At 35.4% G+C, this 15,251-nt stretch overlaps 1 protein-coding gene across 3 annotated transcripts in view; it reads left to right on the top strand.

Moving 5' to 3' along the window:
* LOC135218032 (ras-related and estrogen-regulated growth inhibitor-like) overlaps nt 1-15,251 on the top strand; it is a 147,798-nt gene that overhangs the window by 20,272 nt on the left and 112,275 nt on the right. For all 3 annotated transcript variants that reach the window (XM_064254185.1, XM_064254192.1, XM_064254179.1), the window contains 2 exons: nt 1,960-2,058; nt 12,302-12,358. In XM_064254185.1, the coding sequence (XP_064110255.1) occupies nt 1,962-2,058; nt 12,302-12,358 (154 nt within the window). In that variant the 5' untranslated portion in view covers nt 1,960-1,961. The remainder of the gene's footprint in view (nt 1-1,959; nt 2,059-12,301; nt 12,359-15,251) is intronic.

The raw sequence follows: 15,251 nt of genomic DNA, 5'->3' as shown, positions 1-15,251 counted from the left end.
AAAGAAAAAAAAAGGAAACTTTCTTTCAAAACTTCCAGAATACCCGAGAAGTAAAGCAATTTACTAGCATATACGGAAGACGAGGTCTTGTCAACACTGATAACTACTTCTATCGTTATTACATTCTGAAGATATTGCAATTAATTATTTTTTTAACAATGTGATAATGGACTGTTATCAAAATGGAATAAAATCATAACGCGTAATAGAATTGGTATATAAGTTAAAACCCCAAATATTCTTGATTTAAAAACGTTCGGGTGTAGAAGCCTCAACCAGTGGCATGGCACAAAAAAATGGTCTGTAATTTGGTTGAAGTCAATACTGTGAGTTCTTGTCTCCTGCCTGTCAAGTCTTCAACGGTTCGGTGGTGACTGAAGAGGAAGCTTCGTGATTCCTTAGATAATTACACACACACACACACACATACACATACACACACACACACACACACATACACATACAGAGAGAGAGAGAGAGAGAGAAGAGAGAGAGAGAGAGAGAGAGAGAGAGAGAGAGAATTTAATTGATAAAAAAATTATGCCCTCTCATTCACAATAATGGTTTGTGAAAAGCGACTGAATAGATGGTCATTAAAATAAAAACAGCTTTCTATTCGTATTGAGTAGATATCAAAAGCGTACAAGCATAAAACAAAACGATAATAATACTCAAGTTACAAATTCATATTGATGCATCTGTAGCTGGCTTTCAAAAAGCACTTTGCATCGTATATTATAAAGATGTAAGGACGAAGGCAACTGCTAAATTTAGATACCAGAGAAAATAAAGTTAAATAAGCTAGGCCTCTATAAACAAATAAATCGCCAAGAGAAGTTTCGACGTAATCAGTCGCGGCTGTATACTGCCGGACAATTTTCGCTTACACGGGGAGCAAGCCTACAAACTACTTTGTTGCTGTCGTTTTTTGGGGGTAGAAAAGGTCTATGGAAGAGCCTAAAAAGGTCTGAAAAAAGGTTATTCGCGTTGAGTCAAAGATACGGGAGTTTTAGGATAGTTTAGTTATGATTTATTTATTTTAATGAAAATGTAAAATATAAATAATGTGCATGTTAAACAGTACAGTAAAATTATTTCTAATAATATATAACGTAATTATTTTAAGTGTCTTGGGTGAAAAAAAAAAGCCTCAATTTGACCATAAATTTTAGCAAGTTTTAATTTACGTTAATAGTAAGGAATATAATATTTAAAAACTTATGCGTGAGGGGAAAAATCTTGCATGCGTCCCGAGAAAGCTTGGGGTCGGATCGCAGCTTGTTATAACTGTCAACACTTTCCGGCCAATAAAACTGATGCGATTCCCATATCATTTTAAGATTTCAATCGCACGTTATTCTGTTCTTTTATATTCTACATAAACCTTACTTCTCGACTTTGACTCAATATTCCTAAACACTTCAAAAACAATTATGCTCAGTGATTCTCAGGACCCAGGTAAACCAATCTTACCTTGTAAATACATGAGAAGCGCATCACGCAGAGAATTGCTTTGCCTTGAAAAGCAAACGCTTATTTCTTTGCATGAGAGAGAGAGAGAGAGAGAGAGAGAGAGAGAGAGAGAGAGAGAGAGAGAGAGAGAGAGAGAGAGAGAGAGAGAGAGAAAGAATATTACAACCTATGTAGTGAGCAACACTGATGTACGCTGGCAAGACATCATAGCAAGTTAATGAGTGTTCAAATGATAATGTTTAGTTCAACGCTACGAAAGTGATATACAAGCATTCATGCATTACAGAGGCATTTCTTCATCAGCTATAATTATCTGCTTTGTTTGTATTAAATTAATTTTTAAGGAATAGTACTCTGAACATATGCTTCAAGAGACATAAAAATATCTCATTCACTTTAATCTCATAATAGCCATAAAAACTAAACATGAAATTTTTGAATATTAATGATTATTAAAGAGATCTGTATTTTCCATTCCCTCCGCAGATATGACCACAAACGCTATACGAGGAATCAGGAGGAAAAAGTCCTCCTTATCCGAGGTAAAAATAGCTGTCCTGGGCGCACCTGGAGTGGGGAAAAGCGGTAAGTTCTCTCAACAATTTATGAAGCTCGCAACCTTCAGTGATTTTTTTCTGTGAAAAAAAAAAAAAACATTAATAAAAATATTAGATTTACGTGGTTATCTCTTAGTAAGCACGATATTTATTAGTTTTAAAAGGCTTAAGTATATACTAATTATAATCTGCACAAAATTTATGCACCCGACTCTCTGTGTAATTATTTGTTGATATGAATGATGAACTGCTGTAATCTTAGATTCATGTATTCGTTCTGTAATCACCTGTTAAACATAATGTTTTCGTTGATTTCAAAACAAACGGAAGAAAACAATAACGATTTGCAAGAAATGTACAATATAACTTATTTATCAAATCTGAACGCATAATCTTATAATTTTTGTTCACGTTTTTGATAAAAGGTGTATTTTCCTATTATTTCGAAAGACCAAACCGAAATAACGAGAATAAATGACTAATAAACACCAAACAACACAGAAAGACAGATACAAAGAATCCTTCCAATAACTAGCCACTGAAATTACGCAATTATCTCGGATCCATAATCATTTGCTAGAATAAATTAATACACATAAATATTCAAATTAATAGAAAATACAAATAAACAATAAAAGAACAGGGAATTTACGCGCTGAAGCCTTTGCAGAAAAACCAAAGCAAATAAACATAAGAATAACAACCAAATTCAGCATGAAAAAATCACCTGAACACGAAAACACATCGTTGAGATTTTCATGTTTGAGGCAAAAGTAATTCAAACCCAAAATACAAGTTTACCTACATCTTGGGCAGAAATCGTAAAATTACGATTACATATTTAATTAATAACTTAATAATAATAATAAATAACAATAGGAACACTAGGAACGATCCCAAGACCCATGAAAAGGAACCTGGAAAAATTAGATGGCGAAGTAGCTCCAGGACTCATGCAGAAGAGTGTGCTACTAGATACAGCGTACATAGTGAGAAAAGTGATGGACTCCTAAGGACGCAAGATGTAACCCGGAACCAAACACTTTAAAAACTACCAAGGCGCATCGGATGACTGTGATAAGAAAAAAAATAACAATAATAAGAAATGTTTTATTTCGGGTAAGATACACTCGAGTGCATTCCATAGAGAGAGGTAAATTACAAAAACACTAGAATCCCACTGAAAGTAGATACAAATAAAAGGGTAAAATGAAAAGGCGCGCAAAAATATTAAGCATACGCTAAACCCTTTCAAATTCCAAAAAGAAAGTTGTGTACACTCAAGTGGAATTCTAGTTTTTAAATTTCTATTTTTTTGCTATTTAATTTCCAAGTGAAAAAAAATTAATAGTAACTCATCATATATATATATATATATATATATATATCTATATAATATATTTATATATATACACTACATATATATACTATATATATACATACTTCTCTTTTCTCTTTTGTACTTTTTTGTATTTTTTCATACGTGGGTATTCAAAGATGCAGAATTTTTGTGTGGAGCCTCAAGGCCTAGCAGTTTGTCCCCTCGAATATTTACTCGTCATGAATAATAATAATAATAATAATAATAATAATAATAATAATAATAATAATAATAATAATAATAATGACAAAAGGCTATTTCTATCACTATTTTTGCGTGATCACTGCTGGAGATTCTCACTAGAGTATGTAATCGAGATTCCACAGGGTTTTGTAAAAAAACGTGAATTCGTCAGGTCAGAGTTGATTGTAAATGTGTTTCCATAGTAGTATCTAAATTATGGAAATACCACAAGATTATGTGTACATCATTAACACAATATGAAATCACAAATTTATAAGAAATGCTGGCATGACGAGTTCTCGTGTTATTCACAAATCCAGTGAAATCTAGACATACTTCCAGCAGTGATCACGCAAAATTTGTGATAGAAAGAGCCTCCCTCTCCTTATTATTATTATTATTATTATTATTATTATTATTATTATTATTATTATTATTATTATTATTATTATTTTATTATTATTATTATTATTATTATTTTTTCATAATGAATGTACATTCATATGGAACAAACTGTATATACCCTATGAGAAAAAATACAAGAACAAATGATAAACGAAAAATATATATTATGCTCAATTAACAAAAAGTACATATATATATATATATATATATATATATATATATATATAATATATATATATATATAAGGAATAAACGGAAAGGGTGCATGTGTGCAACTATTTGCAAAGGGACTACTACGGTAGCGCCCAATACTTGAGAAGTGTGATCGATGCTGCGTTTAAGAAAACATCCATCCACTTATGACTAAACGCGATGCGGCCTCGGTTATTGGTGTTGGAATGTAACACGGTCATAAACATTTACCAAGCAGATACATCCGATGCTGACTGGCATGAGGTACAACACAGACCTCCAACTACGCATGACGATTTTATCTTACTTGAGATAAAAACAGGCACGAACTTAGAAGATGAAACATTTATGGGCCCTGCAGGACTGTGAGTAATTTGCCTGTATCGATTCCTTGGCATAAATAGATTAAAAGATATAAAAATTCACAAAAATACTTGTGAGACAGGTCTAATTTCAGTTACGTGAGTGTCGTCGGATTCTTGAATTTGACTACAACGTGAAACACAGGTACTGAGGTTTTTATTTTGTTTATGGAAATTTTGGCTACAAAGCACTTTCACTGAGGCGCTTTCAGCGCTAACAATGAAAGACGGAGTAGATGGAAGAAAGGAAGCAGGAATGGCGGAAAAGTAAAAGGCTAAAAAGGGGGTTACAGCTAGGGGCCGCAGGGAGTCTGCAAACAACCTTCAGTAATGCCTACAGTGCACCACATGAGGTGCACGGACGGCACTAGCCCCCTAGGGGAACAGGCATGACGAACCGACAAAACATACCTAAGAAGGGAAATACCCTGCTTTGTGTAAACAAGCGTAATGGAGAAAGGATGTAAACATATCACCTCAAGTAAAGGCTATTTAAAGGCGGAAGAATGTGAAAGGAAGGTACACCGATGGCCTGAAAATAGGCAAAGTAGAAAGAAATGGGCTAAATATGATTTTACCTAGTCAATAATCACGTCAGGAAAGGTCTGTGGTTGGCGACTTGGCATTCGTTCCTAGAGAGAGAGAGAGAGAGAGAGAGAGAGAGAGAGAGAGGGGTAGTATCTGCGTATTTTCATAGCTGTATTTGTGTAAATATATATGTATATATAAATACACACATATACATAGTATATATATACTATATATACTACGTATATAATATATATGTTAATAGCTTCTCATATCTTGTAAGAGGGAGGAGTCCTCATAGAAAGTGAAAAAAGAGAAAAAATATGCATCGTTAATGGCCTCATTCATAGAAAATTTGCATGCACGCACACACGCACAAACACACACACACACACACACACACACACATATATATATATATATATATATATATATATATATATATAGCACGTATATATGATATATGCGCATGGTATATTCAAACTCACGAATGCAAAAGGTATAGAAAATTATTTCAAATGTAACCTCTGACTTCAGCACCTGTCCCCCATTTGAAATTCGAGAGATGGGTGCTATATTTAGACTCAGTTGTACATAAACAACGACTACGCATGCTCGAGATATATACTATGCGTGTCTTAACGTACGCAAGTACGAACATGCATTCTACTCCGTTGTAAAAAGTGTGTCGTTATTAGTTAATATTCCATAATTGTACGCAAAAAGCTTTTCTTCATTTCACCTAGCGTAATGACAAACATGTGTTCGACGCTTTGAAGATGACACAAAATAACGATAAATAAAAGACAGATTAGGCAAAAGAAGTAATGAAGAAAAAAGAAACGCAAAAGAAGAGAGAGAGACCCGACGTTGAGGGAAGACAGAAGACAAGGAACGGGCTTCTGTCTGTCACTTTTATCGAACCCACCTCGATACAAATTTGCCAGGAGTATTACTTATCTTATAATTAAGTCATCGGCCGCTGATGGCATCTATCGTTCAGGATGTTGCCAGCTGTCAAAATTTCCCTTTAACGAAGCACTAAGGACAACAGAACGGAAACCCATTCGAGAAACAGAATAAAATGAAACAAATAAAACGTCGTATGGGATGACTGATGGGTGAATTTATAAATGGATGGATAGACAGCAGAGGATTCACAGAGAGTGAACGTGATGGTTTTGAAATGTCGCTTCTTGTTCATACCTCAGTAATACCCTCAGGGAAAGAATGACTCACACTGCGTCTTTGGACAGCCCCACCAGCCAAGAGGTTGAGGTTGATCTTCTATTTTTGTCTGTTATTTATATCATAGGAGATAAGCACAGGTCTCCCATGTTACTGGGGAAAAATGCATTCCTTAAGTTAAAAAAGAATTAAATCTTAGTAAATCGTAGTGTTCATTGTTCTTTATTGTGTCTAGGCTAAAGATTACAATCTGTATTTTGTTATGTAATCTTTAGTATTTTCTGCGAATCATTTCATTTATGGTAACGAAACATCAGAAAAAAAATCAAAACCGGTCTTCTACCTGTGAAACAATTAATATTTGAACAAAGAAATTTCCGATCACGAAGCAGAGCAGAACCTACACAAGTTAAACATCTAATTTTACTGGGCAAATAAAAATATGCAAATTTATCACATAACTAAAAATATGCAAATTTATCACATAAATAAAAATATGCAAATTTATCATATATTTGTGTGTTGATTTATTCTGAGCAATTATTACTCCCTACAAAACCTTATTAAATACTCAGCTGTTAGCCTACTCTTTACAATATCTGAATTCTCATCAACCCTTCAAAATAATAAACCCAAAACGAAGCAGAAAAAATCCTATTCGGCATAATTGTAAGGACTGACTTTGTGACCCGTGATCCTACATGAATTCACCGTCAAAAATTTATATACTGTTCTTAACTTGAACGTCAACGCAATTCTTGCGGTTAATGACATTCTGCCAATGTTTGGCAGAAGGCAAATATTCCCGACCTCGTTAGAGAAAGGTATATGGGAGCCGTGGTCCAAAGTAATGTAATCACCTATAAGACCTTTGGAGTAGAAGCAGCCTCATTTTGTAAACCTGTTCTCGGCATGTTTCCACTGGGGCCAATAAACATTTGTATTTAATGCTAAAATATGGACACGAGGTTACTGACAGGAAAAAAAAAAAAAAAAGAGACGTCATCCCTTAAATCAATCGGATATATCCTTGGGATCTCTACTTTTCGTTAACTTAAAAAAAAATCACTCTGTTTAAGAATACACGCAAGATCAGGCTTTCAATAGCTTCGACATCCTTTTAGTAAACCAAACAGAATATCAGATTCTCATCAGTTTCAATCTCAGTTTACGACATGAATGACAAATTGCAGTTTTCATTAGTTTAAGCCTGCTTTTGGGACACAAACAAGAATGTAAATGATTCATTCGTTTAAAAAACAGAAAGAACACCGGCATTTCATCATTTTCAATTTCCTCTGCAACACAATCGAGAACAGCATCTTTCATCAATTTCATTCTCATCTCTGAATACGAGAGAGACCATCAACTTTTCACCGGCTTAAACGTCCTACAGAATATGAGCTAGAAAATAAAATTTTGTTGTATCAAAATTCATTTAAAGAAGACAAGCAACATTAATAGATTTTAATAACTTCTATCTTTCTTTTACAATACGAGCAGGAGCAGCGACTCCAATTTGGTTTTGAAATTAACAGATCGATTTTTATCAGTTTCAATCTCCTTTTGGAACGCGAAATCGAATTTCAGCATTTTGACAGTTTCAGTATCCCTTTAAATAACATTTAAAACTGAGAAATTCCCCTTCAATATCCTTTTAAAATGCAAGCAAGACCTTTCCCGCATCAATCACACGGCTGCAAGCATAAAACCAAAGGAGGGCGGTGATTTCCCCACACATGTTTGTGATCTGAACGGCTTTTATCACCTATCAGGTTCACTCATTTCTCATCGCCTGGGTCGGTTAACAGGATCCCATAATTCTCGTGAATTCTGGCCATGTCCCAGAATCTTTCAATTGAGTATTTATAGTTTAAGGTGAACAGAGGATGGTCATTAATACTGACATATGCGCTCACCGGGGACCACTTCTAAAGCTGGCCCATCCACACGCTTTTAAGAGTATGTGGGAATCATATCAATATGGAACATATAGATTTTTCCGTGCATAAAATTGTGAGTCACGACGAAAATTATTTTTTCATAATTATAACTGATCCAAGACTGCTTAATGACTAATAGTAAATGAGAAATCCATCACAACTGAAACTATCGTTATTAAATATGGCAGTAAAATCTGTGCATCTATAAGTTTATATATATATATATATATATATATATATATATATATATATATATATATATATATATATATATCTCTATATATATATATATAGATATATATATATATATATATATATATATATATATATATATATATATAAGGTACGAAAAAAACTTGATTTCTCTTGATATCTCAGTACAGAAATTAGGCTAGTCATTTTCAAAGCATTTCTCGTTAGAACTGAAGAAACCGCAATTCCTCCCTACGATTTTTTAAAAACTGTAAATAGAATTCTCGACGTCTCTCGTATTTCTTAAATTAGGATGTAAGTTGTTGTTAACCGAGACAGCCTAATACCAGCAAGGACTCCGGCTCCTGGAGCAGCCAGTCACGAGATGGTCTGATGGATTTATGATATATATGGTATTTAGAGCCTAATTTGTCGTTTTGAAATTCTGATGAATCCACTTATAAACTGCGTCGCTAAAAATATATTTTTTTCAACTTAAGCTCGATAAAAAGAATTACTCGGAGATATTTTTTGTTTTCTTACCATAACAATTACTGCTATTATTCCGTCTTCTTGCCCTTTGTTTCCACTAACCAAAATTCAGGCTACTTGTTCAGTACTTTTCCTAGCAAGATATTTCCCAGACTATTATCTTCTCTTTGTTAGTTTTCAGCCACTTTAGTTCACAACTCGTGTTTAGCTTTGCATTACAGGAACATCATCTGCATATATTAAAAGATTCACCATCTCTTCAGTATCTAAAATCACCTCCCCAGCTTCTTTTAACGATCCTCTAAATTTTATACGCACAAAATAACTGAGGTGATGAAAACCTCTTTCCTCACACTTCGTAAATCATGCTCGGTTTAGCTAATAGAAAGTAACTTTTGAATTAAATATCGAACAGAATGTGCCCGGTAAACACATCCATTGTAAATAAATAAGTATACATGTTATAGGCAGATAGCGAACTGCCTCAAAATTTCTGGCAGATAGTGAAGTCCACTTAGCCTTAGGGACATCTGATCCCTCAGGGGCTAACACGTCGGAACAGTGTAGGTGAGTCACGGTTTCGCCGTGTTTAGTTTAGTACTAGCCCCTGGGGGGATCAAATGTGTATGCGACCGCAGATGTATCACCAAGAAAAACGCAAAACTTGGTATAAATTCTGACTGACTCATCTTTAGTTTTCTAGGATATCTTCAAGAGGAAGGATACCGAGTGGTAAAAATTTCCAATAAATATAATCATGCTAGTGACATTACAACCGCACAATACAAACGAAGATACTGACGGTCAGAAAAATTGATCACGCATGATAAGTTGAAAGAAAAAAGAGGGAGTAGTAAACGCTGAGTATCTGAAGTCGGTGGGCGATTTACAAAGCTTGTTTATTTAGAGGGTGGGCTCAAGCTTTTGCTGTAAGCCCAGGTAAAAAGCTAAGTATATCTTAGTTTTACCAGACCACTGAGATGATTAACAGCTCTCCTATAGGGCTGGCCCGAAGGATTAGATATTCTTACGTGGCGAGGAACCAATTGGTTACCTAGCAACGGGACCTACAGCTTATTGTGGGATCCGAACCACATTATATCGAGAAATAAATTTCTATCACCAGAAATAAATTCCTCTGATTCCGCGTTGGCCGAGCCGAGAATCGAACTTCGTACCACTGGATTGGTAGCCGAGTGTAGGCCCAGGTAATCTATACGTATAATCTATACGTTTTTCATACGTCTTCTGAAATAATGGAGCGTTTTCACATTTCTTGGATTATAACACATTTTACAATATATTAATGGAAGAAGCTTTCTTTTTAGCCCATGTCCAAATGATGGCACAATTGCTTTCGCTAACATGAATGAAAACTCTACTTTTCTCCTGTGCACATCATATACAGTTGAAAACGAGTTGGCGAACGAATCCCCCAAAACGTTACTTCTCTGATTAGCCATTCCTAATTATACCCTTACTAAAATCTGAGACGCGCCCCTTTGGGTGAAACTCATTAAAATCCACTTAGCTCTTTTGCGTAATCCAGAAAGAAAATAAACAAACATACCGCACCATAAATATAACCTTAACGGCGATAATGACTGGCAGGAAAATAAATAAGACTGACTCGTATACGTATTCGGAAGCCAATGATGTGTGCGATGGTAGAAAGAGGAAAAAACTAAGTAACGCAGTGGCGACATAACAAAGGAAATGAAACTCGAAGTAACTGAAAAATAGATGAAAACCACCTTGCTAAGCAAAGGTTATTCCTGATGTAGGGAGAGCTTATTGGGGTAGCTTCCCCTCATTATAATCTATGTTTTGTTACTGAATGCGTCATATAACAAAGAAGGAAACTGTAGAACAATTATTACTCTTTGCTCAGTATCTGAAGGGCAACAGCTTGAAAGGGTGAGAAACGTCAGACAGGGGGAAGGTGCGATAAAAAAATATATCCATATGGACTAGGGTGTGAGTAATTTAATTTTGGGTATACAGTAAATGGGATGAGAAAGACTGGTGAACACTGCCTGCTTTCGACATGCTGCGATGGAGATGAGAGGAGTATCGAGAAAGAATATGGTAGGTCACATAAAAAGGACATTAAGAGATCCAAGTAGCATGAGACTACATATGGCATAGAGGCGAACGGTGCAGTGTGCGTAAAAGGGGGAGCTGGCGCATTTCTGAAAAGGTTCTTAGTAGTAGATAAGAACTTGTGCTATCCTTTTCATTTTCGTTAATCCTGATGCTGATGGTAACCTCTTTCTAGGAAAATTCCATTTACCCAATTCCGCGGAAAATTTCAAAAAAAGGTTCCCTGGCAATTGTTTACGTGTATACACCTTATTACACGGAGAAGGTCTCCTCTACTCGTAACACAAAATGCAAATTCATTGCAACTTACCGCTCATTTGTCTGCCGGGAGGGAACCCAGAGAGTGAGTGATAGACCCGTATTAGTCACCGTGCATAAATAGCTCATATTGCCATGTGTCAAAGCTCCCTTGCTAATTGCATAGTTATACTTAAGCTGTCTCAAAGTGGCTGTAAAACGAATCCAAGCTGTCATAAAAGTTGCAATTGTGAGTCACGGGCTGTTGCGCTCATTCTGGGAGAGGCGTTTGAACTCATTAGCGCGACCTCCTCAGCGTTATTTCCAAGACATATAAACGTATTGTTCTCAGAATAAACTTACAAGAAACTTGCACGACTTTACTTTTATTTAATGAATAAAGATGTCAAATGATGGATCATCTAACATAACATTTTCGATCAAAAAAGTTCTTGGCTCATCCACAACATCGGTGTACAGGGATATCGGTTACGTTACGGTGTTGGGACATAGTATTTGTTACAAGCAGATAACGAAACCAGGCATTTCGCGAACTGCCTGAAATTTCAGGCAAATAGCGAAGTGCACTTTGAGACATTTGATAACCCTCCGGGGCTAGTCCTAAACACGGCGAAAGTGACTCACCTACACTGTTTCGCCGTGCTTAGTACTAGCCACTGGGGGGATCAGATGTCCAAAAGTGCATTTCACGAAATGCCTGGTTTCGCTATCTGCCTGTAACATGTATATGATGACGGGAATCATCAGGAAAGAATTGCAGCAATTTACGGGAAGACATACAAAATAAACAACCAAAAGAAGAATGATTTTTTAAAGCCTAAAAATTATATTTATGAGATAAACGACCCTTCAATAATCACTTCCAATGTGAAAATGTCCCCTTGAAGCTTTGCGTTAGCACTTTAAGACACCAAAAGACGGTTTAATAATTATTTTCAGTGGAAAACACTTGCCTGAAAATATATACTGAAGTCTTCCAGTCAACAATTATGAAAAGACTTTTCTACGAATGTTCCGTTTAAGAATTTTTATTTTCTTTTCCAGCTCTCATCGTTCGGTTTCTCACGAAAAGATACATCGGAGAGTATGATCACCAGGCAGGTAGGTGATTCCCTCTTCTTCTTCTTCTTCGCAGTGCCATGACATTTTATACTCTTTTTAAGGAGAAATGACCTAACTATCAAAATCTCGCTATTAGTAAGAATTCGTCAATAATTACAATATTTGGTTACGCTCCACTTGTTTTGAGTTAAATGTACGATTGTTTATTTGACAAGTATTTTCCAGATATATATTAACTGGAATCATATTTCATATTTAGCTGATTAAAGCTTTATCAGTTCTCTTTCTGATCGAGGAATGTTCGAAAAAAGAACTAGACCAAGCAAGTGAAATTTTTGATCCTGCATGCACTTCGAAATGTTTTTAAAAAGTTAGATACTGAATACTGACTAACTAAATAATATAAAGTTGTTTTTAAAATAAAACTGAGGGAAATAAAACATTATGAAAGAAACTGCTTCAAGACAGAGTCGCTAAAGGTTGCCAACTCTTCATTGCAAAATGTAGTAGTCTCACCATTCCTTGCCCTATAAAGACGCTCAGAAATTCCTTATCTCTCCCTTTTACGGTTTGTTAACTTCGAGTCTCGTTTTACTCCCATTTTATCTGCGAGATTTTACGAGCTTTCTTGATTTAGTTCTCGTACTTCTCATTCCCCACTTTCATCATCTGTCCTAAACTGAAAGGGCTACATTTTGATGATTATCGCAGGTATCTGTTGGTATCTTCCATGTACAGGTAAATTTACAGTTCCGGCGTCGGTCATTTATAGTTACTGCACAGGTTATCATTACATTTTATTTTTTACCCTGTTCGGAATGGCAAGTCTGAAATTGTAAAATTTTAGTGTACAGGGTCTTTGGTAATCTTGACGCCTACTTAAAATCTTCCGAGTTTGTCCTTTCCAGCATGAGGAAGGGAATGAAGCTTTTTTCACCTGTGTCCAGAGCTCTGCTCACTTTCTTCAGAAATATCTGGAAAAAACTAAAACAATCCTAAGCTGGCTCATAAGGTGTTTGTAAGCCAATTTGAGCTTTAGCATTATCACGGGATTTCTTTATTCTTTAGAGCTGCCATTAATACACTGGTGTTAAAAATGAAGAAACGTAAAAACAATAAGGTAATTACCCTTAGATATATTATCCGCCTTTTATTTTGCACAAATTATTTTGAAACCCTACGATAAAAGAATACTGTTTTCAATATCACTCACTATACATGTTTCTAAAGATTGTTTGTTTTTTTGTTACAACAGACGAGAGAGAGAGAGAGAGAGAGAGAGAGAGAGAGAGAGAGAGAGAGAGAGAGAGAGAGAGAGAGAGATTAATCTGGACAAGGAACGCTGAAAACAAAAGATTTTATGTCCCACATGGCCTTCTAAAATGGAATATTGAAATTCTATGTAAACAACTTTAAGGGCACTGTTAGAGGGTGGGTAAACACCTTGACTGAAAACGGAGAAGACGTATGTGAAAACAAGTGTAAAACTGGAATTATTTGGCAAAGTAAGTAAGCAGTTTCCTAAAATTAATGGTCAGCAAAGTGCCTATGATATTCATCACAATTTTAGTTTTATTTCCGTACATGCGTACATAAATACATACATACGCACACACAAAAAATATATAATATATTTTCTCTAAGAACTACCTTTATTTCCCACTAGGAACTAGTCTATTTCACATAACCTACAATTACTTCCCCGCCGTGAACCATAACACTTGCCCAAAACGTTGGGAAGCATGGAGGAATGGCATCTCCCTAAACCATCAAAGAGAGAATAGAAAAGATGAAATTATAACTCACGAGGGTTATGACAACAATGAGGAATACAGTAAGGGATACTTGTATAAAACGGCTTAAATTCTGAAACTTTATAACTCACTGGAATGTAAAAGCTTTTCTTATTTGCATTTTGAGAGAGAGAGAGAGAGAGAGAGAGAGAGAGAGAGAGAGAGAGAGAGAGAGAGAGAGAGAGAGAGAGATGTTTGAAGTTAATGACGCTAAGGATGTATGGGTTTCTCGCTAACTATACGTGACAGAAGACTGCTGTATCTGATCATTAAATCTTCCATGTCCAACGTTGCGTTCTGTTAATCACTTCTGAAACAGATGTGATTCATTTACCTTCATTAAATTCTCAAAGAATCGGAAGGTTAAGAAAGAGGACGATTACAGGTTGAAACAAATGACTGTAGTGAAATCCAGTTGGCTTTTGTTTGCTCTTAATTTGATGTAAGATTTTACAAAGTTCTCGACAAAAATAATCCTGTTAATGTTTTTACCAAATAATTTGTTTACTCTCAATTTGATGTCAGATTTTACGAAGTTCTCGACAAAAATAATCCTGTTACATTTTTTGCCAAATAATTAAGAAAAGATAAAATATTTTAATACCTCCTAACTTCACAAACAAGTAACCTTTGCCAGGGGGCAGCCTTACACAACCTCTTCTTAAAAGAGGGAACAGGAAATGAAAACATTTGTTTATTGAACAGGTAGCTAAAAATACTGGTATTACGCTGATAAAATCTACAGGAATGGTTCATAAACCCGCTCCTTACAAACGGGACAAGATTTTCGGGGGGTGATACTTGGCAGCGCATCATGTGGGCACAAAAGAATTTCGTTCAGCTATCCTTTCTTTTGCTTCCGTCTCGCAGTTCGAGAAGATGTTATCTCTTTCGCTCCCTCTTTCTCATTTTCTTTCTAAATTAACGAAGATGTGTAGATAAACTTCTTATTTTCTTTTGTTTTCCCACGAGATAATGAAGTTTACAAAGATGTATGCTTACAGTTTATGATAAATACATTTTCCAGATTCTCCTAGAAATATCGGGCTTCATAGGTGTTCGAACAATGGTACTGCGTTTCTTTCGCTCCGTGTCTTCAGAATTTCCCACTAACATTTTAAAAAAACAACTAACAACGG

This window comes from Macrobrachium nipponense, chromosome 19 (assembly GCF_015104395.2).
Source record: "Macrobrachium nipponense isolate FS-2020 chromosome 19, ASM1510439v2, whole genome shotgun sequence".
NCBI lineage: Eukaryota > Metazoa > Arthropoda > Malacostraca > Decapoda > Palaemonidae > Macrobrachium > Macrobrachium nipponense.
This window is presented reverse-complemented; position numbering and strand designations above follow the sequence as displayed.